The sequence below is a fragment of the Pelobates fuscus genome, chromosome 1, assembly GCF_036172605.1.
Source record: "Pelobates fuscus isolate aPelFus1 chromosome 1, aPelFus1.pri, whole genome shotgun sequence".
NCBI classification, from domain to species: Eukaryota; Metazoa; Chordata; class Amphibia; order Anura; family Pelobatidae; genus Pelobates; species Pelobates fuscus.
In genome coordinates this window covers 170,920,877-170,945,686 of record NC_086317.1, presented here as the reverse complement: position 1 = coordinate 170,945,686, position 24,810 = coordinate 170,920,877, and the positions used below count along the sequence as shown (strand labels likewise).

Genomic DNA, 24,810 nt, shown 5'->3' with positions numbered 1-24,810 from the left:
ATGTAATTCTTTCTGGATACTGATTTGGACCCCCTCTGCTGTTGTGGGCTGTTATAAAGCTAATCTCCTAATAGGTTATTACAGAGTTATTGGTGATTATGGCCGCTTGCTGACTTTTTATCTTAGGCTTGTTATGAGCGGGAGGGAGCCCAGCCTGGTGTTTAATCTTTTGTGCCTGAGCTAGCTTCCTTTGTGAAAGCTGAGGGCTTGCTAACTTTGGATTCTCTACTTTGTCCCCCCCCACTCTCCTTTAAAAAATGTTTTTAAATAAATTACTATTTGAAGGTCAAATCTTCTATTTATTAAATCACATGTTGATTTTGCAGGCCTCCAGTCATACGAGAGAAGGGAATGACACTTGGTATTCAATGCACCATGTTTAGCGGTTGCTGTGAATTTAAACAGTGGGTACCTGCAGTCACTCTTGCCACAAACTATTTGCATGGCAAGCTTGTGAGTCCTAATATTTAAAAGGGAATTTTTGAGAAAGGAACAGGCCATCTTTCGTGTTACTTTTCAACAAAGAAAACCCTGCATAGAAATGATTATTTTACATGTCAAATGTTTCCCCATTCATATTTTTGTCAGGCCAGCTTCATTCTAGCCTTTAGCTATGTGGCACAAGGGGAGGGCAGTGATAGGCGGAATGCTTTTGTTTCCATTGAAGCAGAAATAATTGTTAAACATTTCTATGTTGCGATCAAAACTATTGTCAAGTCAGACTATTGAGGAGACTATTGACAGAACACCTTTTGACAGCTGGCAAGGCCCTTATTCCTATATATTGGAAGTCATCTGGTGTCCTTTCGAAGGCTACAACTTGTCTGCCAAAGTTTAGGTATGTAGTGTTAGGGTGAATTTTTACGCAATTTTTGGACATGCTGCCAGATATGCAGTAACCTGGCTACCATAGGGGGCAGCTTCTGCATCCATATTGCAGCTTCCTCCTCTGCAAGTTAAAAGATCATCAACTGAGGAGGGCGGAATAAGTGATCCTGTATCACCCTGCTCTGTCCGTTTTACCTCCCTTTTTTTTTTTTTTTTTCTTTTTTTTTCCTCCCCCTCACTTTCCACAAATCTTTCATCTCATATATAATTTCATTCTTCCTTTTTATGTGCACTTTGGTCTATTTTCACTCATATCACCTGATGGAAAAAATATCTGACAGTTATAGTGGATAATCACATGACCATCCATCAATGATTATCCATATATCCATTGCAAATATCCAGCTGAATCATGAGAATATATAGATATATATATATAGATATATATATATATATATATAGATATATAGATATATAGATATATAGATATATAGATATATAGATAGATAGATTCTAGAAAAATATTTATATATTTTTTTTTTATGTATCTCATCAAGACACGATTAAGGATTAATTTGCCTGAGGCTTATGGGATTTTTCCTGTTGCTTCTACTGTATTGTATAAATTGTGGCTCATCAGACCATATTTTTGCTATGTATTTGACCTATTGTTAGGGACCTCTTTCACATTAGGTGTTCCCATGCACATTATACATTTTTATTATATTTAATCATATTTAAAGTAAATAATAATAAAATAAACATGAGTTTCTCCTGATGTTCCATCAGTGACTTTTTTTACAACAGTATGTAATTTTAGTAATGTTTGATACGTCTTTTGGTTTCATCCAACTTGTTTTAGAACACATTTTTATTTATTTTTCAAAATGGTAGGTACTTAGTGTAACAGAAAAGTAAATATAAACTAAATCTCTAAATATCCACTTGTACAAAGAAAATGCAATCCAGAAAGCATTATAGTAGATAAAGATAGGATAAAAGCCCAATTGGTAAGCAGAGTAAGTAGGCATTCTACATAATACTACCAATACTTGGAGAAATATGATATTATACTAAACTTGTAAAACTAGAGAAATCTCAATTAATATTTTATAAATAAATAGATATTGACAAAGAAAAGTTGGGAGATATTTATCAAAGTGTTCTGAAAAAGGACCGTTAAAAACCATAATTATTTTGATAATTATAGTTTTTGTATAAACTTCCATTTCACAAGACTTTCCCAGTTACTGTGGTGGTGGGGAAAAAGTAAAGCACTTTTTTTTTGTTGGGGGAAAAAGTGACAAAAATTATTAAAGGGACACTATAGGCACGTAGACCAGTGCAGCTCACTGGGATGATCTGGGTGCAGTGTCCCAGGCCCCTTAACCCTAGCAAGTAATTATTGCAGTTTTTAAGTAACTACAATAAGTACTTGCTAGGGTTAACGCCATCTCTATTTTCGGTTGCCTAACTGACGCTGGACGTCCTCACGCTATGCAAACCCCATTTTGAATAATGCTATTCTATGGGGAAATCCTAATGAGTGTGCAGTCGTTGGTGCGCATGCACATAAGGTCTTCCACGGCGGCAGACGGCAGGGGAGGAGAGAAGGCCGATCAGAGCCAGCACCAAGGGTTTTAAACCCTTTTGCACCATATGCGGATGCCTCGACGGAGGGGGAAGCTATAGTGCCAGGAAAACTAATTTTTATATTTTTAAAAATGTATAAACTCCAGTTGGAAAAGTTGGTTGAACAATTAATGAATTCATAGTTTTCAATACAGCCATTTTGATTCTTTGCATATATTCTCACACAACATTTTCACTGTGGATTTGTTGCACAGGATGTGTCCCAAGCAGATAAAAAAAAAAAAATCTTATTTCCTTACAGCAATGTCTCAAGCATGTCTTTAATTCATTCTTAAAGGAGACTTTATGCTGTATTGGATAAACTGCCACACATACACATGGCTCAAAATTTTAATTCTTAAAGGCACACTATACTATAGTATCCTTTTAAGAATTATGATATACTATATAGGGCCCATTGACCGGTCTAATATGAAGCTACTTAAAATTAGTTTGTTATAAACCTATGGTCATCTCTGTGCACAGATACTGTCCCCATCTTGGCCACGTTGATTATGTGTATTCAACACTTCCCCATTAAGAAAGGCATTCCCGGGGGCGGAGCCTGCGCCTGAACCGGAGCGGACGCAAGTAAAATCAGCTCCGATATAATAATCGATAAATACCCCAAAATACCCCCCAAAAAACCCCACTCAAGCAGGCGGAACACATACAAGCACCGAGGGCGCACCCCGACACGCCACATGCCGTTCTTCCAAGCGGCCAAGGCGCCAAGGAAGAAACGGAAAACTGGGGCCTACTACACCACCCAAGGCCTGGACCTGGCAGCACTGTTCGGCGCATACTCACCGCCGGGTGCGATAGGAGACAGGCCGACACCTCAGGTCGCAACAGCCGCCGAGATGGGACGGAGGTCCAAAAAATCCCACCCACACACACCATCAGGGGCGCAGAACATTGGAGATATGCTCCAGAGGCAGCCTCTACCAAAAATGGCGCCGTCTGGGAGCAACAGGGCCGTGGATGCACAGGAGAATCCTCCACTGAGCGAGACCAACACACAGCCTGCCCAGTCACACGCAGGGCATACCACACAGGCTACAGAAGAGGGATCAGCCCCAGTCACCCAGAGGGATTTTCAAAACTTGGTGGGAGAAATTAAAACCCTACTGGCGGCTAATGTGGCAGTTATAAAGGCAGACCTGCAGAGGGTCAATGACAGAGTGAGAACAGCAGAGGGAGACATTGCAGACCTCAAACAAGGTATGAACACAGTACAGGAAGCCATCCAACAACTACAAACCACGCAACAATCACTCTTAATACACCAAGCCACACTAGACGACAGATCAAGGAGAAACCATCTTAAGATAAGGGGCATCCCAGACACGGTAACCCCAGAGGAACTCCCACACTATGTGAGGCGATTGGTGGCTACCATCCTGCCAGCTGCACATGCCAAAAAAGTCTCCCTGGACGGGACCTACCGCCTGCCTAAGCCCAGCAAGGCCCCAGCAACGGCCGTACAGGATGCCATAGTGAGATGCTCACACTCCCACGACAAAATCTCCATCTGGTCGGCGGTGCGGGGTAAGACGCCGCTCATCTTTGAAGGCGCTAGCCTCACCTTCTATCAGGACCTCACAAGGTCCACCCTGCAGTGGCGGAGATCTCTACAACCACTCACAAGCCAGCTAAGAGCAGCCGGTATTAAATATCGCTGGATGTCCCCAAGACTACTAGTGGTGGACCATGAAGGAACGATACACAAACTTTCGTCGCTGGCAGACGCCTCGACCCTCCTCACGGCACTGGGCATACCATCCCAGATGATAACCACCGACAGACGGACAAACTCTCACAGCTGGAATCCCTCCCAAGTTGCCCCGTTTGTTCCAGGTGCCAACCCGGTCACTCACCCAGGGACTTGAACCCCTAAGAGACTACACCTGCTCGCAATGTGTTATGCCAGAGCCTGTTATAAGTAGTTTGTAGATATTACGTAGATATTACATAGGTGTTACAGCACTACACACACGACAGCCCCCTCAAAGAGAACCTACCACCCCTTGACCCACAACACCTGGAAGCAGGGCATTACATGGCAGGTGGCTGTCTACACACGGGCCAGCCCTCTCCCCCCCCGCTACCCCCTTGGTAAGGGGTACTACCTATGGCGGGCCAGTTCACCCACCTTCATTAAATACACGACATGCCATGATACGATCGCTCCAAACCGAACAGCCCGACCCGACACATCCACACCACCAATCCAGACAAATCACCGCACAATCTCAGACTACACACTCGCAACCACTCCTATAACCCATCCCAGTTACACCACAACATACACAATCAACCAATTAAAAAGTGCCAAACAATTATCGTAATGACTGACTTTAACCATACGAATGCTATATGTTGTTCAAACCCCGCTGCAGCTGTTGGGGCACAGCGGAGAAACATGTTGGATGTTACCTTTTAATGTGCACGACAAAAATAAAGAATAAAAAAAAAAAAAAGAGAGGCATTCCCCACAAAACTAGTTGAAGTAGGGGACATGACTGCTGCCTCGAGGGGTTTGCATGGTTTTAATGTTGGTAAGTAGCAGGGAATGTTGGGAAAAGTGAGAAAATTTACCAGTCTGAAGCAGTGCACGGCTGACTGATCCTAGCAGTGCTCTTTCCCACCCTACATTTTGTATCTGCTATGCTTTGCTTGTTGTGTTCTTTCTTTCATTTCGTCACAGCTGTAGTATTCCCTTGCCAGTCCCAATAAATGGAGGTTGCTCTGAGAAACTTGGGCGGTCATAGTCTGCTTTGGTTGAGGATGAGTGCTCTGGAGTACATGTTAATGGTAGCTGTCTGCTGATCATTTCAGCAGCCGACAATATGTTTTAAGTTGCTAGAATTTGTTAGTAACCAAAATTTCCTATTTCCTATTTTAAATGGTGTTGGGTGTTTGTTGGGAAAGGGAATGGGTTTGGGGGTTTCTTGGGTTCGAGGGCTCAGCAGTCACGGTAATTTTAACCAACCTGGATATCATTGGCTTAGTTTGTTGAGGACGAGTTAATAAGTAAATGGTAGCTCATTCTCTCCCACTAGAGACCTTAGGACAAGCATTAGTGACCCATTCTCCCTCACCCCTTGTCATTGACAGTAGTCATATCTTCCCTTTCTAACAGTAGGAGCCCATTCTAGCCCTAAAAAAATCATGTAGTGTAAAAGATACATACAAGGAAAATCTAATGCCATTTCGAGCCTGAGGATAGTGTCTGCTCAAGCATGACTAATTTTTACCAGCCTTGGAGAAGTTAATTAACCCTTGTACTTGAATGAACAATTGTATTAAAGTATATCTCTAAATTTTTAGTTTGGTTTTACAGACAGAATTATACAATTAAATAATAAATACATACTAATTTTAATCTACTTCGGAAGGATGATGGGCTTAGTCAGCCCTGCCGGGAATTGAACCTGCAACCTGACTCCAACAGATTCTACTGATGATATCTATGTATACCACTGTCCTGTACTCACTTTTCATTTGAATTGTTCTTGCCACTGTGCACCTCCAGCCCTGTAATTATAAATAAACTTGAAGGAGCGCACTCACCGGACTTGCTTTCAAACACAATTTATTTACAAAACAGATGTAAAGTGACCGAAGTTTTGGAAATAAATTGTGTTTGAAAGTAAAGAGAACGTTACCTGCGCTCTGGCCTAGATCTCTCTGTACATTTAAGCAAAATGGAGGTTTTTTAGTTTTATTCCAATAGCCATTTGAATATAAGCTCACCTGCCACGTCAAGGCAAGCCCCAAAAGGTGAGTCCTGCACTAGCCATTAGATATGCTGATATCAGCCAAGAATCTCCAATGAGACAGGAAGGGGTATTTTATAAACCCTTTCACATTTAACCCTTTATAGGGCTTCTACACATACAATAAACTTTGCTGGTATCAGACGAAGTGTAAATATCTCTAATGAGACATGAAGGGGTGTTTTCAAGACCCCTACATACTTGGAGATTCTTGGCTGATATCAGCAAATCTAATGGCTAGTGTGGGGCTTGCCTTGACGTATATTCAGATAGCCATTGGAATAAAACTAAAGAGCCTCCATTTTGTTTAAATGAACATATGGATTTGGGTCAGAGCGCAGGTAACGTTCTCTTTGTTTTTACTATGTACTTTGAGCTGTTGGATACAAAGCTACTGCTGCTGTAAGCGCGGTTCTTTATCTTTGTGTTTGTGTTTGAAAGTAAGTCCAGTGAGTGCTCTCCTTGTTATATATACAGTATATCACAATTTTTTTAATATATATTTATATTCCCAGCAGGGTTGACTCAGCCCTTAATCCTTCAGAGGGAGATAAAATGAGTATCATTAAATTGGGCAATAGTAACATCCCCTGGATGTTAGGCAAAAGTAACATCCTCAGGATGTACTTGGAAACCAGAGAATATCTGAATGTACACTTCCTGATTAAACACTTTATTATTAATTAGTAATACTTTAAGAAACATCTGGTTATGCCAGCATTGGTTTAATTTTCGCAATAGCATGAAAGTTTCTGCTTAACCCTTCCCAACCTCGGGCATACCAGGTACGTCTTACAAAAAATGGTCGTTAATGACCTCGGACATACCTGGTAAGTCTGATTAGTAAATCCCCACTTACCTGATCGTTAGCGATCGCGATCCTGGGGTCTGCCTGATCTGACCCTCCCGTGCCAATTAATCTTTCTCTTGTTCAACCAAGATAGGAAGGACCTTTGAGGAATCCAGAGATGCCATTGAGCCCATCTGACAAGTCTGATGGTGGAAGCCAGGATTCTTAGTAGTTGCATATACTTTCTTGCTGTTATCAAGCGGAAATGAAGAAACTGGAAGAGAAGGCTTCCACAATATGTGGAACTGTTCCTGAGATAGGGAAAAAGCAGAGCATATAATTTTCCACCCAGAAATGTCAACCTCTAAGCTGATGTGAAATTGCTTTTCTTGATATTCATCAAGCAGCCAAACTTCAGGAGTTCTGAAAGAACTATATTCGTCTGTGTGCCTGCCTTCTGTGGGTCTGAAGCTACCAGAAGTAGATCATCCAGATAATGGAACCAAGTGGTGTTCTTGACTCTTATTATCACTATAAGCACATATAAGGTTCTTGGGGCTGCAGTGAGGCCAAATGGTAGGGCACTAAATTGGAAGTTCTCTTCTGAGATAATGCTGACGATCTAGGGCTATTTGAATGTGATGGTAAGCATCCTTGAGATGTATCGAGATAAGGGAATTATCCTTCCAAATTGCTTGAGATATGGATCTGATTGACTCCATCCCGAAGACTCTGACATTCAGCCTTTTGTTGGCCTTCCTAGATCTAGTATAGGCTTCCATGTGCCTTTTCTTTTAGCACGAGAAGAGAGGCGAATATTGTCCTTGGAACCGCTCTTGTTATGGGACTTAAGAAATCACCTCTTAGTCCAGAAGGCTTCTTACACATTTCTTCAGTGCTATACCTTTTGATTCATCTGTCTGAATTCTCTTATTGGTATATAGACTCCTGTGTCTGAAGAAAAAACTCCAGTCTATATCAGTCTGGACTAGGGATACCACCGAAATCTCCAGAATGTGACGAGCCCAGGTATGTCTGATCAGAAAATGAGGCTCCTAGTACTGGAGGAGACATGTTTATTGCTGAAGAGCAAAATGACGGCTTCATAGCTCTATTAGAACCTCAAAAGGCAGGTTTACCAATTGCCATGAGTTACCTCTACAGTATTCCCTGCGTTGTCAGTAACTCCATGTATCTCAGAAATGCTGGTCACTGGAGGTTCTCCTGTCTGACCATGAGGAGCTGGGATTCTTGGATCTTCAGACCATGAGGAGCTGGGATTCTTGGATCTTGCAGCCCTCAATCACCTTTTTAATGGATTCATTCAAAGCTTTCCTAAACAGCACCTCCCCTTCAAATAGAAGTAGAGGGCAGACTTGGAGGATGAGTCATCATCAAAGAAACAGAACCATAATGCTTTCCTAGCTGCTATAGATAAAGCCATTTGTTCGAGAGAATATCCTAGTTACATCTCGGGAGGTTTCTGTGAAGAAGTCAGTTGTAACCTGAAGACTTCAGACTGCATCTTCAATCTTGACTCTTAATAGCTCTCTCCATAGTAGCCTTTATATCTTTAACACTTTTTATGGTTGTAGAAACAGCACTGAAGAGCTACAGCTGGATGACAGGTCTGCATCCACATTTGATCCATAGGCTTGCACCTTAGGTAGTGTAGTTCAGGGATTGGAAATACCTTCCTCCACAGGGTAAAGCTTGGCCTCTTTTTCTTCCCCCCTAAGGCCTCTAAAATACCTTGGAACTTCCTTGTAAGCCATGCCCACATGTCATGTGGCTGCCCCGACATAGGTTATGCTGAAGCGGCTACCTTCTGGAAACAGTCAGTACATAACTGTTTTCCTTCACTGTTTTCATAACCATCATAACCAGAACATGGTGTAGATTCAGACAATACCTTGCAACTTCCTTTGTAAGCTATGCCAACATGTCCTGTGGCTGAGCAGGTAAAGGTGAGGCTGAAGAGGTTACCTTCTGAAGATAGTCAATGCATAACCTTCCACTGCATTCCCATCACAATCAGAACATGGTGTAGATTGAGACATCAAATAAACAATAAATAAATACTAGATGTGGCAAAGTACTAAAGTAAAAAAAAGTGCACTGTCAAATTCTATTACCAAGAAACCAGTGAAACTGATTTAAAACTGGCTGAAAACAGCACTTACCCATGTCTGGAGACCCTGCAAATACTTACCAAATAGGTTTGGGATGTTTACTGTAATTTCCCCTTCATTTTAGGTACTTTCTGGCAATTGCAAGTGGCTGCCGCAACTTTTATTCCCACAATGGAAGTCATTACATGTACTGTGTGTGTGTGTATATGTATGTAGGTTATTTCACATTCCTGGGCTACCGTATGGTCTCAAAAGGCAACACAGACCAAGCAAACCATCTGGCAAACTGAATTGGGCAAGCCTTATATTGACCCTGTAACTTTCCACAACACCATAAAACCTGACAAAGACTGGTGGTAGAATTAGTGCATTGAAAATGTTAAAATACCACCATTTGAAATACCCTAGGGTGTCTACTTTCAAAAAATATATGGTTTGATGGGGGTAAATTACAACTGGCCAGCTTAAAAAAATGTCCCAAATAGGACATGGGTGCATGATGACCAGCTGTGAAAATTCCAAGTTGGAAAACTGGAATGCACACCCTTCAAATAAGGTCCAGATAACCCAACACACCGAACATGGGTGGTATCCCTGTACTCGGGAGATGTTGCTGAACACATCTTGGGGTGTTCTTTGGCAGTAACCCTTTAAGTTCTCAGTACATGTATTCTTAAATTGCTATGTGTGTCAAAAAACTCACCAATTTTTTTTGTTTTTTATTTTAATTTAATTTAACCAATGAAGTTGTGTGGGTGCCTATACATTTTTTTCATTCTCCGGCATTGATGTGTTTGATTACTCTTCAGAATTAGCCTCTGAATTCTATTGGCAGCATAACATAACTTTAGTATTAAAGTATATCCTCTTTAGCACAAATGACCAAAAAAGTGCTTACATAGAGCTCTGCTGTATGAGGCTTTTTATGACTAAAATACAATGCTTTGAGTGAAGGCAGTTCAATAAGGCTTTAAATCCCACAGTATAAAAAGGTGAAATACGTAGATTGTACAGGTGTTTTGTCGAGTCAAGTTGTGTCAGTATGTTATCTGCGGTTCTTAGCGTGAGGGGAGATTAATTAAAGTGTTCTGTTTTGAAATGTTGTAAAAGGGGAGGAGTCACCAAAGGAGTGTTGAGGTTTCCATGGTGATCCTCCCCCCCCCCCTCCCTTTTCTTTTCTTTTTTTTTTTATAGTATTTTGCATCATTTTCCAGAACATAACAATTTCATAAATCTCCCTCGGGAAATATTTATTTATTATACTGAAATTCATCAATTCTCTTTGTGTTTCAAAAACAGTCATCTGTTTTAAACTGTAGCAGTTCTGGGAGGTTTATACATTGTCCTTATGCAGTATTCACAGATAGCCTCGATAGTTATTGCTTCAAAGCAGGTATGAAAATAGCAGACCACCTGCTGTTCGAGAACTGCAACTCCATTGATGCTTTATCAGCCAACTGACTGGGATTTAAGTTCTGGCCATCCCTGATCTATAGTAAAATCACCTTAAACAGTGACTATATAATTTGGGACCTTGATCTTCTACCCTTGCACCTGGGTGTCAATCATATGGCTGACTATTTTTACCAACCGCATTTATAGCGGCCACAGATACAGCTATATCCCCATATACAGCCAGATCACCTTATATTTCGGGGTCACTATATCTTAACCACAGCCCCAAGTTCTATCCCACAGAACCGCTCTCTTATTAAGAGGAGTTTATATGGGATTATCTCCCATTTCTTCCTGTACCCATAGAACATTGTATTCTGGTACTTGTCCTCCTCCCCTAGTGGATAATCTATTTATTTGTTATAAAGTTTTTGATTAGGTTATAATAAAGGTAGGGTTTTTGTCTCCCCTGTTACTTTTTCCATATATATATATATATATATATATATATATATATATATATATATTCATTCCTCATTACTGTGCTCCTTCTCAGCTTATTTCCCCGATCCCCTGGGGTACCTATTGAGTCTTTATTTTCAATTGTTATAATTAAGGGTTAATGCCCAGCTATCTGAGAGCACAGTTTAGGTGATCTTTCTCCTACATTTAGAGTTTTGCTACTGCGGCTCTCATTCGATCCAGGGTCTGCCACTCTATCATTTATTATCTGTCTTATTATATAATTTGTTATAGTGCTACTATGATGTGGGTTTCGTCTAACAGCCACCCCGAACCCCTTTTCTTCCCATCCTTTTCCTACCCTATTGTTTGTGCTTGATTTAAAATGATCAGGCCTTTCCCCTATGACTCAGTCACGTTGTCTTCGTTGTGAGCCTCAGAATGGAGTGATGTCATATTTATTTTTATTTTTTACTTCTTGGTTTTTCAAAGCTTGCAACAAAATCAAGAATGGATTATTAATATGAAAGCTCTTGTAAACAGAACATTATTTGAGGAAAGCAAAATATATATGCTGATTTGTGCCAGTCCTTGTACATTCACATACGTGAAAAATTACACATCTGAAAGTGATTTATGCATTCTACCATTGCCCCTTTTATTAGGTATCTTACCATAAAAACAAAATTGTTCCCAGAAGTGTTTATTTGTTTTAAATGTGGCTCATTATGCTAGCATTATTTTGTTTTTAGAATTTTGACCGTCGTACTCCACTATTCAAGACCCAACCGGGTTATTCACTAAAGTTAGAATTGTCAAAAATGTTAAGTGAAATAGACATTTAAGGCCAAAGGGGCTAAACTGGAAACAATTATCCATCTAAACATCTGGGAAAAGGCCTCAAGGTTCCAATTTGACTACTGTGGCTTTAAATTTGAAATTCAGATTAAATTCCTGACAATTCTCACTTCCGTGAGTAAACCCCTAGATGTCAAAATCCTTCATTCTAACTGTACCATGCTAGAGGTGCTTCAATTAGTAAACAGACATGGGATTATTTGCTAAACTATGAATTGCTGTAAAAGGTTAATTTTCAAACGTGAAACTCTCAAGCTGATTATGAGACAGGGCCCTTATTATGACTTGTATGAGGACTTATAAAAGCCTTTTAGAGGTGCCTGGAGTCATTCAAAATGAAACATTGCACATGCGGAAATTAACCCCACCTCCAGTAGCATCAGTGGGGCATCGTTAGCCCAGACAAGATTTAAACTGTGCTAAAATAACGCTATGGTTTTAATCTCTGTTTTCCCTGTCACCCTTCCAGTCCTTGCCTTGTTGGTCTCCGTTCTGCTACTTGGCCAATCCAATGTTTCCACATAGGAAAAACGCTATGTTAATCAAATACTGCTCTTTGAGCATCATTTGATTGAGAACCAAGTTTGACTCTCTTATCAACGCGGATGCGCCTCTTGTGGTTGTCAGGGAGTTAATTGCAATGGAAACACATTTCTGAAAAACTGCAATGTTTTACATTGCAGGGTTAAAACTACTGGGCCCTTGGGATGAAGTGGTCTGGGTGCCTTTTTTTTATTGCTTTCAGAGATTTCCCACAAGACACCTTCCTTGGGAAAGAACGGTTACTTGTGGACATTTCGCTTTAAACAAATCTGGCCATCTTCCTACAACCCCTTTTTATTAACAAATGTGTTCCATTCACTGAAGCACTGGATATTGCCTAGTTTTCCAGTCTCTAAACAGTCAGAATGGTGGCCACATAGAAATCCCAGGAGACTAACTTTTTCTCTTATGCTGGGAATAACATAGTTACTACCATGACTCATATTAGATTGGATTAAAATTCTTCCTTATTTTAATATTTCAATAAATTACTTTGTTAAATATGTACACGAACATACATATGAGAGAGCTGTATGTAAAGGATACTTCTTCCATGATGAGGGTTGACATGACAGATATCATGCAGTTCAGGCGTCCTAATCTCAGGATAGCATAAGGAAAACAAAAAACAATGTTTTGGGCTGCCTAAGATTAGTGGGAGGTACACTCTTGAGCCGCAGCTCACTAATTTCTGATGGATGGCTTATTCTATTTGTTTGTTTTCTGATAATGTAGAACAGAAGCTATTGTGAATGCTTCTGGCAAGCTGCAAAATGCACTAAATGTGTGGCAGAATCTGGGTTATTAATATATTTATGGAATTTGAGAGATTACATTTCAAAGTATATGCACACACAGACAGAAGATATTTGGAGTTATAAGGCAGCAAATAATAGCTGTAGTTAACTAAGAGGATGAATGTTGCCCTAATGTTCGTATGTGGATGTAAGAAGGAATGAAAGAGTATATTTTTGTGATGGTAAGGGTACTTGAATGTATTTATTTATGCATTCTGATATGTTAGCATTTTAGATCAGTCTTTGTGTGGGTTTTTTGGGGGGTGGAGGAGTCTAAGCATCCATAACATGTATACTGTTATAGTTGTGTTCACACATAGCTGTCTTTTTAATCAGGCAAACCTATATTATTAAAGAGGCACTGCCATGTTTGAGGCCTTTGCAAAAATACAAAAAGAGCTCCTGTCCCCGAGGTGATGTGTGCATTTGCTGTGAACCAGAAGTTCTCTGTAGGATGGCCACCATCTTTCAGCCGCCTTGCTTTTTCAGCTCCTGGTGGCTTCACCTGCCAGGAGCCTTGTCAACTATATACTCTCGCGTATATGCAAGAGTAAGAAATTGAGTTTCTCGAAGAACATGTGAGATCAAAGGATATACCTTAAGTAATTTTGCGCTTACACCTTAATGTGCCATAGGCAGCTATGTGCAAGATGATGCCTGTTCACAAGCGATAGCTGAAGGGAATTGGCAGGATGTAGAGGTGGATGATCCTTCTGTTGGCACATTGTAGGAAATATTCCAACATTGTCAGCCAGAGCTTTTTTTTTTTAAGAATTATTCCCAATTGGCCAAATGCAATAGTGCCACTTTAAACAATATTCTAAATATAAATACAAAAAAACTAGTCCTGCACTTAAACTCCCGTTACTTCTGGGCGGCAGCAACGACCATAGTACACATCAGCTTAAATACATACAGTAAAAACCAAAGAAAAAAAATCTAAATATGTTTTACAACCTCACTATTGAGGAGATTTATAAAGGCAAAATACATTTCAGAGGCAACATGCTAAATAATTAGCAATATCATGAGAAAATCATGGGAATAGTGTTTCCGAACATTGATCTCTTTGAACATAGAATAGATATTGGAAGGGTTGGGAAAAGAGGCAGGATTTTATTTTTTTTACCCCACTCCTTGCACAAGCCACACTTTTACTATAATAAAGGGACAATGAACACTTTTTAAAAAAATTATTATAATGTGTATGTGTGTGAATGTAAATGCGTGCGTTAAACGAAACAAAAAAAGTTTTTTATGATCGACCTCCAATCATTTTATCTGAAACAAGGAAATCGATTTCTCTTAGACCAGTGTGGCTCTTAACCCCTGGATCAGGACAAAGAATTTGTTCCAAAGTCATTTTAGTGGGTGTCCATTATTAGAAACTGGCACATCATATTCATCAAGAATTAGGCAATTGCCCACAGTAACTGGTTTACTGTAGCAGGCCTGCTTTCCCGAATGTAGTGCAGGCCTCTTTGATGCTGGGCATGATCTAGTGCAGGGGTAGGCAACCTTTTAGTAGTACTGTGCCAAAACAAGATCTTGAAGTCTCTTGGCGTGCTGGTCCTATTATAAAAAAAAAAGGTGTGCATGTTGCCGTATTGTGCTTGTGTTATTTATGGATGCTGAAGTTTCTTTGTAACATTGTATTTGTGCGTATGTGGGCTGTTATGTTGTATATGTTTATAAGTAGTTTGTGGTTTTGTGTATGATGCTTATTGAATGTGGGAAGTGTACGTGTATCTGGATTGTCGGTGCTGCTGTTTGTGGGGACTGTGTGTGTCTTTGTGTGTGTGAGCTGTCTGTATTATCTACATGGAAAAGTGCTTCTTGTAGAGCTCTGTGTATATCTAGAGCTCTAGTGTCTTCCCTAAGATCCAATGGGGACCAGGTACAGGTCAAGGGCACGAGCTGCGGAAGATGCTGCAGGCTGCTCTACTCCAGTGTGGATTCCCATTCACAAGTACTGGGAGGTAGTGATCACTACATCTATGTGATGCAATGTGTGAATTGAGGATTGTCCCTCACCACTTGGGTTGCAGTAGCAAATATCTGAAGTCCCACTGGGACTCCTGGTAAACCAGAGCCTGTTTGGCTCTGGCAGTCTTGAGTGCCGTGCAAAGGCACCTTGAGTGCCATGCATTGCACACGTGCCATAGGTTGCTGACCCCTGGTCTAGTGTTTTGCAATATGTATCCTAATGATAATTATATTACACTTTAAAACTTGGCTTCTAAGCTAATTATCTAATTGAATGAGACGATAAACTAATGCCATGGTACATAATGTGAATTTGTGTCAAAATAGATTTTGGATAATCTCTGGCTTCTCATATTTTAGAAAAATGGGTGAGCTTGCCTAAATGTATACTATCACAGTCATGCATCCCTTTTATATCCTCACCTTTACAAACTTGACAATGGCATTTATTTTTTTCAAATTTAGATTTTTATTGCATTTTGAAATAATATCAGGGATACAGAAAGAAGAGTAGGGAGGGGTCATCATTGGTTATATGGTTCACATATAGAAACATCGTTAAGGTACATTGTGAAGGAACATTTGCAAGTGTTGTAGTTAGCGGCAACATTGGTAGTAACAATATAACAGGTATGTTACAGTCTCATCCGATGTCGTGATCAATTTCAGCATAATTACATGTTACATTCATTGTCCCAAACTTCAGAGGTGAGCTTATTGGTGTACCATTACATTCTATGTGGTAGAGTAACCTTATGATCTTCAGTTAGTACCTTGTGGGACAGTTAAGTTTGGGGGGTGAGAGTGGTTCTCGGTGAAGGAGTAGAACTTGGATAACTAGGAAGGATAGGGCATCACTAATGTAGGGAGCCAGTGGTAATCGGAGGATTGATTTACAGGCTGGCAGCCAGGTTGGCTATTTGATTTGTAGAGTATGCAGTAGTGTGTGAGATGGAATTTTATTGTTTTAAGGGTATGTGGGAGGTGATGTGGGCATGGTTGGTTGGGTCATCTGTTTGTTGTGGTATGTGGTTTCCCATATATGCCATGTGACGTTGAATCGTTGCATGCGTTCTACTGTGTCGAGGGATAATTTTTCATAATAGTAGAATTGATCCAACTTTGCTCGTAGTTGAGGTATGGATGGACATTGCTGGGATTTCCAGCATTGTGCTAAGAGGCTCCTTGCCGCCATCAGTGTAAGTGCAGTGATTTGTTTTTCACCTGGATTTAACTGCGGGGGTAGGAGCAGGAGTAGGCACACTGTGGGGGTCAAGGGAAAGTTCGGAATATTCAGTTCATCTAATATGGTACGGGCTTGTGTCCATAGGGGTTGGATAGTTTTGCAGGACCACCAAATATGCTTTAATGTACCCAGGGCATTGCTACACCTCCAGCAAGTGGGTGGTGTGTTGGGGAATATGCGATGGAGACGTTGTGGGGTTATGTACCAGCGGTACATTAATTTCCTATGGGCTTCTATGTGAGAGTAACAACGGGTCTGTTTAGAGAGTCCATTTAGGGCTTTCAGCCATTCGTTTTGTGTAAGGGTTTCATTACAATCCGCCTCCCATTGGGTTTTGTGGGATAGGGGTGGCGAGGGTGCAATCTCTTGCCATGCTTTATAGCATAGTGCTAGGGTCTTTGGTTTCGTCGGTGCGGACCAGCACCTGTTTAAGAGCAGAGTAGGGGTAACCCAACTGGAGTCAGGTGAGGTGCCGCTATGTGGCATGTATGCTAGTATGATACTCTTCAGTTGTAGGTAGGAGAAGATGGCCCTGCTTGGTAATTGCCAATGAGTCTGTAGTTCAGGGAAGGGAGTCATTTCTTTATTCCTCACTAGTTGAGATATGTGAGTGATCCCTGCATTAGTCCAGAGGTGAAGTGGGATGTTTTGTGACACAGATTTAACAATTGAAATGGGTGCTTTTGGATGGAATTTTTCGTGGTGGCCTAAGCTCGAGAGGAACTTGTCCCATGTATTAATGGTATGGGAGGTAGTCGGAAAGAGCATGGGTCTCCGTGTCCGAAGACAGCGAGGTGTCCACATATAGTCAATGAGGGGTGAGTTTGGACAATGTGCTTTCTCCATGTCTGTCCATTGTAAGAGGTTGGGCTGGGCATGGAGGAGGACACCACCGGTTAGTGCAGCAGCTTTATAGTATTGACCAATGTTCGGCAGGCCCACACCTCCTAGTTTGGGTGCAAGTTGGAGAAGCCGTATCGGCACCCTAGGTTTTTTTACCTGCCCAAATGAATGTATTACACATTTTCTGTAAATCTTTACAGTATTGGGCGGGGAGTTTCAGGGGTAACATTCTAAAAAAATAAAGGATACGGGGGAGGATCATCATTTTATATGCGTTGATTTTTCCCAACCATGAGAGTATGACATGTTTCCATTTATTTAGTTCCGTTTTACACACGAGGGCTAGGGTATTGTAGTTAAGCGTTATCGTTTTAGATATAGTGGATGCTATCTTCATCCCTAGGTATGTAATGAATGTTAATCTCCAGTCAAAGTGGAAGCGGTCCCTTAGTGAGTCTACCTTTAATTTCGGCATTCCTACTGGTAATGCCTGTGTTTTATCCTGGTTTAAGCGGTAATGGGAGATGTCACCAAAACTTTGTAATAGAGCCATAAGTGGGGGTAAAGACTGTTGTGGTTTAGAAAGGGTTATAAAAATATCATCGGCGAAAAGCGCCAGGCTGTATTTTCTGTCGTTTATGGTAATTCCGTGGATGTCAGGGTGGGTCCGGATTTTATGAGCTAGGGGTTCTAGGGATAAAATGTAGAGGAGGGGAGATAGTGGACACCCTTGTCGGGTGCCGTTTGTGATTGTAAACGGTTGGGATAAGAAGCCATTGTGGGACACTCTGGCCGCTGGGCAACTGTACAGGGCCATAATACTTGTTATGACGTTCTCCGGGAAGTTAAACTTTTTCAGGACTTCGGTCATGTACTTCCAGTTGAGGCGATCGAAGGCTTTCTCGGCGTCCAGCGCCAAGAAGAGACCCTCTGATCCCTGTCTCTGTATGGCATCTATTACGTTAAGGATTTTTCTAGTGTTGTCTGAGCCTTGTCTTCCCTTCACAAAACCTGACTGGTCATTATGTATGAGTTTGTGTAGTAGTGGTGCTAGTCGATTGCTAAGGAGTTTCGCATAGAGTTTAGCGTCACAGTTCAGAAGGGAGATAGGTCTGAAATTTTTACATTGTGTCGGGGGCTTTCCTGGTTTCGGGAGGGTCGAGATATGGGCTAGTAGCATTTCTTTCGGTAGGGTGCCTTGTTGTGAACTCTCATTCATGACCTTTAAGAGGTGCGGAGAAAGGAGAGAGGTAAAGGTTTGATAATATGCGTTGGGGAGGCCATCTGGGCCTGGAGATTTATGAGTAGGCAAGTGAGCTATGGCTTCGGACAGTTCTTCTAGGGTGAATGGGCCTTGTAGGGTTTCTCTGTCTGCATCTGTCAGGCTGGGCAGGTCTAAGTCGCCCAAGAAGTCTTGAATGAGTTGTGGGTTTGGTAGAGTGACATTGGGGTCGGTCGCTAAGTTATATAGGTCCCCGTAGTAGTTTGCAAATTTTGAAACTATACCCTGTGGGTCGATGATGCGGTCTCCTTTCTTGTCTTCTAGATAAGCTATTCTAGAGGCCGTCATTCTACGTTTGAGCTGCGCTGCTAGTTTAGCGCCTGCTTTATTCCCATTGGCAAAAAAGTTGTGTTTAACCTTACGGAGAGCATAAGTTGTTTTGGCCATTTCTATATTTCTAAGTTTGGATTGCAGTTGTAGAAGATGTGTATGCGTCTTAGGATTGGGGTTGCGTTTGTTGGAATGCGTTAATTGGGCAATTTCAGTTATGAGGGCACTGTACTCTGCGGTTCTCAGTTTTTTGGCTCGACTTGCCTGTTTTATGAAGCTTCCTCGGATACACGCTTTATGCGCTAACCAAATTTGGTCTACCGAGGTCTCATTGTTTGTGTTTTCGTTAAAATAATTGGTGAGGTCAACCTTTATTTGTGTGATAACGGCTGGGTCTGTCAGGAGCGACTCGTTGAGTCTCCAGGAACCTGTGCCTTTGCTAGGGAAGGGTGCTCTTAGGCTCATTGTGGTAGGTGCATGGTCTGACCACGTAATCAACCCAATGGTGGTTTCTTCTATGTTAGGCATATAAGTGGCTGGAACCAGAAACCTATCAATTCGGGAATAGCTATTGTGTGCCGCAGTGTGGCAGGTGAAGTGAAGTCCACCTCTGCGGGGTGCTGGATGCGCCATGGGTCAACCAGTTGGTGGGCCGCCAGGGTGTCACATATCTTAGATGTCAGTGCTGCTCTATGGGTGAGAGAGGCCGCTGAGATATCGGCTGTGGAGGAGGAGTCCATGTTACTGTCAATCAAAAAATTAGTGTCACCACCTATGATTATCTCTCCATATTTGTATAAATCTGCGAGTGCTAAAACCATAAGCAGGAATTCATGTTGATTGGTATTGGGACTGTACACATTGATTAGGGTATAAGGATTGTTATTAATGAGGCACTGAATGATTAGGTAACGGCCCTTTTTATCGCTGATCTTGCGTATTAACGTGAATGCGGCATCTTTACTTATCAGTGTCGACACACCACGTTTTTTGGATTTATAACAAGTGTGAAAGTCATGAGGGTAGTCTTTAGAGTTAAATTTTGGTCTGCCTTTCCAGGTGAAGTGCGTTTCTTGGTAGTATGCTATAAGGGCTTTACACTTTTTGGCTTCAAGTAGGGCTAGTCTCCTTTTATTTGGGGAGTTAAGTCCTTTGGTATTTAGAGATAATATTTTAATCGACATAAGGTCGGGTAAAAGGTGTGCTACTGCGAAGGCGTAGGTTCGCTGCCTTCCCTTTCCATCTTATTTTTCGTTCCCTCCAGGATATTATTATACTGGACTTGTGGATGCCTATTAGTTGTGCTACAACAGTAGTAGATAATCTATGGTTCATATTTAATGTGCCCTTGGATTCGAGGGTAGGGATAACTGGGGTAAAACTATGTACAACATTCCGTATGTCACTGGAGGTGACATGCAGCTGCTTAAAGCAACGGATAAACATGGCCATTAGTAGGCCTTGGGGGTGATTCGATAGTGACAATGTATAAAAGTTATACAGTCTAACAAATCAGTTAAGTAAGTTAACAAGGAGCGGGTTACATCTCGCCCATAACAGCGTAACAAATTAAACATTGAATTAGCCATTGGTTAGGGGGGGAAAAGCAAGGAGCATACATATAAAATAGCTATAAAGCAATTAAATCCGTAAGTATTGGTGCATTAGATCATTATACGTTACAGTATCAGAGGTCAAGGTGGTATGACTTTCTCCGGCAAATCTCGTCCGCTTGACCTCAGCAGGATCAGGTAGTCGGAGCTTTAGAGTACATGGAGTGTCCGTGGGTCTTATGGGCTTGTGACCATTCCTTGGTCAGCGGTTGCGGTGCGGAGGCACCAGTAGCGGTTGGATGGTCTGCACCCGCGGGGGGAAGCGGTACTTGCCATTCTTGCAGGAGACGCTTGCCTTCTTTAAGATCGGTGATGGCTCTGTCCACTCCGTTCCTCTTCACAAGTAGTTTGGTGGGGAATCCCCATTTATAAGGGATGTTGGCAGTTCGCAGTGCAGTGGTAATGGGTGCGAAGGTACGTCGTTTGAGCATAGTAGCAGAGGATAGGTCTGTGAAAATTTTGATGTGTTGGTAGGATTCCGGCCATTTTGACGGGTTTCTGGAAGCCTGCATGATCTTATCTTTCACTGTATAGAAATGTATTCTTGTAATTACGTCTCTAGTGGTAGCTGGAGGTAGGTGTTTAGGTTTAGGTAGTCTGTGTGTTCTATCCAGCATCAGGTCCAGGGTGTTTAAAGAGGGTATCAGTGATTTAAATAAATCCTGTACATACCGAGGGAGATCAGAGGTCTGGATAGATTCAGGTATGCCTCTAATGCGGACATTATTTCTTCTGCTCCTATCTTCATGGTCTGCCATTTTCTCCTCCAGAGATTGAAGTTTTGCTTTGAGCGAGGAGTAGGCCTCAGCCATGGAGTTGTGGGCGTCGATAAGTTCATCCGTGCGCTCTTCAAGTTTTGCCGTTCTTTCGCCGATGTTGTTTATGTCGGCTTTTATTTCTGCAGTCATTTGCTGGATGTCTGCTTTAAAGGAAGCTTTCAGCTCCTGCATTATTGTTCTCACCGAGAGGTCAGTTGCTGGGTTGGAAAATTCAGCCTGATCTGCAGTGTGGTCTCCTATGTCGGAGTCAGGAGCCGGTGAGGTGGGCCCGTCGGCGCCATCTTGGACATCGTGGTCTAGTGAATTGTGCACTCCGAAGTGTGAGTTTAGCTTTTGTTGTTTATATTTTTTCGTTGATCTCGACGACATGTCGGCTTGTGACGTGTCCCCTCGTTAGTCGGCTCGTTTTCGGGGTGTTTTTGTGGCTAAATCAGGCTGTAAAGGTCGCTGTTCTGGAGAGCACTCGTCCCGCACGTCCGCTCACATGCGCTGCTCGGACACCAATGGCATTTATTTTTACTAAAAATATAAGTGCATGAAAGCTGGGCTCCATTTTTTATTTTTCTCATAACTATTGTAAGTAGGAATTTGGTTAATTTGTTTTGCTGGGCATCAAATGGCATTAATAATAATGACTTGGATGAGGTTTTTTCTTTTTCATTTTCTAATGTCTGACATTTGTATTGGCTATTTTAATGTTTTTTTGTTTTTTAACACTTATATTATGATCTTTTGAAATCCTACTGTGTTCTGATTTTATTTATTTTTTTGTTTTTGTGGTGTTTAACAAATGCCCCTACTACATGTACAATGTAGAATATATACTATTAGACAGCGAGATAGACTGAACATTACATATGTGCTGTGCTTGTCAATTCTAAAGATAGGTACATACTCTGCAATCACAGTAACAGCTGGTGAGAGTTGTATATTTCATGTGCAGTCTGTTTGCTCATCCTATCACCTTTCACGTGGCTCGTAATGTATGCCTTATATGCTGATACATATCTTTTAAAACCAGTAAGGTATAGCTTCATATCCTGGTTGCCTTATTTACCTTTGTGTCTATATCCTGCCTGTCTATACAAATATATGTGTGACATCATACTTGTATTTATTTATCTTTTTCTTTCTTGGGAGCTGATTTCCCCTGTACATTGTTCAATGTGACCATATATGAAATTTGCTTTTCTTTATTGTATGTAATGTTATTGCATTGTAACTGATAAATTGACACCCTCCTCTTTCTGTATGCTTTTTATTTCAGCTCCTTCTGTCTGTCATCCCCGGCACCAAAGTGATTTGCGGCTGTTGCCAGTGTTGCTCCCGGTAACATGAACGTCCTGTTTTCTCTGTTGACCCCGGCACATTCACGGGAGGTGTCTGTGAAGAGAATGGCGTAGAGCCGGCACACAATTTGAGAAATAGATACTACTTAACAATCAAAAAATAATTTCAAAAAGGAAATACATAAACTTCTTGGTTAAATCGAGATATATATATATATATATATATATATAAAAACAATAAAATGGCTAACAATTCTACAGATCATCACCCCGCCAACTCTGTGAATGAGGGCAGCTATGAGGGGGACTTTGGCTGCAGTGTGGAGGATTTGCGTCTCCTCATGGAACTGCGGAGTGGGGAGGCAGTCACCAGGATAAATGACACATATGGTGGGGTTCCTAACATATGTCGCAGACTCAAGACCTCCCCTGTTGAAGGTAAGCTATTTCTTATGAGCAAAGAAGAAACCCCTTTCCAATTCTGCTCCACACCCAAATGTTTTGTTGTATTATTTGTCATGTAGAGACAGTCTCTTTATAGGGCCAGAGTAGCTCTCCAATGGCAGTCATTTCTAAATCGATGTTGAGTATACGTAGTGAGCCCTATTTGAGACTAAATGCATGAGGAATCTACATAATTTTTGGAATTCCTTTTGTCAAACTTAAAGGAACACTATAGGGTCAGGAACACAAACCTGTATGCCTGACCCTATAGTGTTAACACATGTAGGGTCCCTGCCCCTCTTAAATAATAAAACAATAGTACCTTATATCCAGCGCCACCCTGCTCCTGATCCCATAGGAAAGCATTGGATTTGCTGAGATTGTCAATTGCTATGAGGAGGTCAGGTTGGGGCGGGCCCAAATGCCACCGTAGCCAATCCGCATCTCCTCATAGAGATGCATTGACTTGATGCATCTCTATGGAGAGGGTTGAGCATCTATGTGCAGCACTGCCCCAAGAAGCACCTCCAGTGGTTGTCTCTGGAGTGGCCACTGGAGATGTTCCTGGGCAGTAATGTAAACACCGCCTTTTCTCTGTAAAGGCAGTGTTTACATTAAAATGCCTGCAATGTCTGATTTATACTCACGTGAGCAACTACAATAAGCTGTATTTTTTTCTGGTGACTATAGTGTTCCTTTAAGAGCATAGCTACTGATTTATAAAAAACAAAAAAAATTGCTACAATTTGTAGCTAACTGGCATTTGGGTAAATTATCCTTATGTTGCCTTTTTGAATAGTGTTCTTTGGAATCACACTGTGAATCATGCCTCAGGGACAATCCATTGTTAGTCAGTTTTGCACTGCTATGGCATTTGTAAAAGTATGCCAATATAAACATGCACAGTCATGCAAAGAACAACCCTGCAGATCCCACTCCCCTTTAGTCATGTTTTTAGACGAGACTTTTGCAGATAACGGGCTCCTAATGCTGTCTTGTATTAAGTGGAACTGCAATCAAATGGAAACGGTGGTTGATGTTTTTTTTTTTTTGTATGTATATTACATAACAACCACATTTAAAAATAAAGTTAGCTAATTATTCCATACATGGCCTTTATCTGCATCACTACTAATAACCATGTGTGTGCCTCCCCTGCAGCAGAAATGGTAAACTAGAGTAAGCAATGTATACTTTGTATAGATTAAGTGTGTATGTTTATCTGAATGTGACATTGTCACCAACAAATGACAGCTCCACTTGTAAGATAATTGCATGGTCTGTATCTCAGACTACTATGGAAAGTACATTTTTCATGGTCTGTAACCCACCTAGTGTATATCTACCGTGCTATTTTTGTAGTTTACCTACAGTTGTAGACTGCACAAAATGTTGAGAAGTTTGGAACTTCCTGCAATCTTAAATAAAAATAAAGTTCTATAGCATTAGTCATATTAAGATAGTCATATTGAAGTAGTGCAGAATGAAGAATGCAAATGTACCATGAGTCAAAAATGTTCAACTAGTCATCCATTACTAGCCAAAAGAACATCATTTGATTGTTAAAGGACCACTATAGTGCCAGGAAAACATACTCTTTTTCCTGGCACTATAGTGCCCTGAGGGTGCCCCCACCCTCAGGGTCCCCCTCCCGCCGGGCTCTGCAGAGAGGAAGGGGAGCCGCGCGCGCATTCAGCCGGTCTCATAGGAAAGCATTTATAATGCTTTCCTATGGACGCTGGCGTCTTCTCACTGTGATTTTCACAGTGAGAAGTACGCAAGCGCCTCTAGCGGCTGTCAATGAGACAGCCACTAGAGGCTGGATTAACCCTCAGTATA

At 41.4% G+C, this 24,810-nt stretch overlaps 1 protein-coding gene across 5 annotated transcripts in view; it reads left to right on the top strand.

Annotated features, from left to right (window-relative positions):
• Positions 1–24,810, top strand: part of ATP2B4 (ATPase plasma membrane Ca2+ transporting 4) — a 130,837-nt gene that overhangs the window by 31,141 nt on the left and 74,886 nt on the right. For all 5 annotated transcript variants that reach the window (XM_063452596.1, XM_063452569.1, XM_063452559.1 and 2 more), the window contains exon 2: positions 22,506–22,965. In XM_063452596.1, coding sequence (XP_063308666.1) covers positions 22,770–22,965 — 196 coding nt within the window. In that variant the 5' untranslated portion in view covers positions 22,506–22,769. The remainder of the gene's footprint in view (positions 1–22,505; positions 22,966–24,810) is intronic.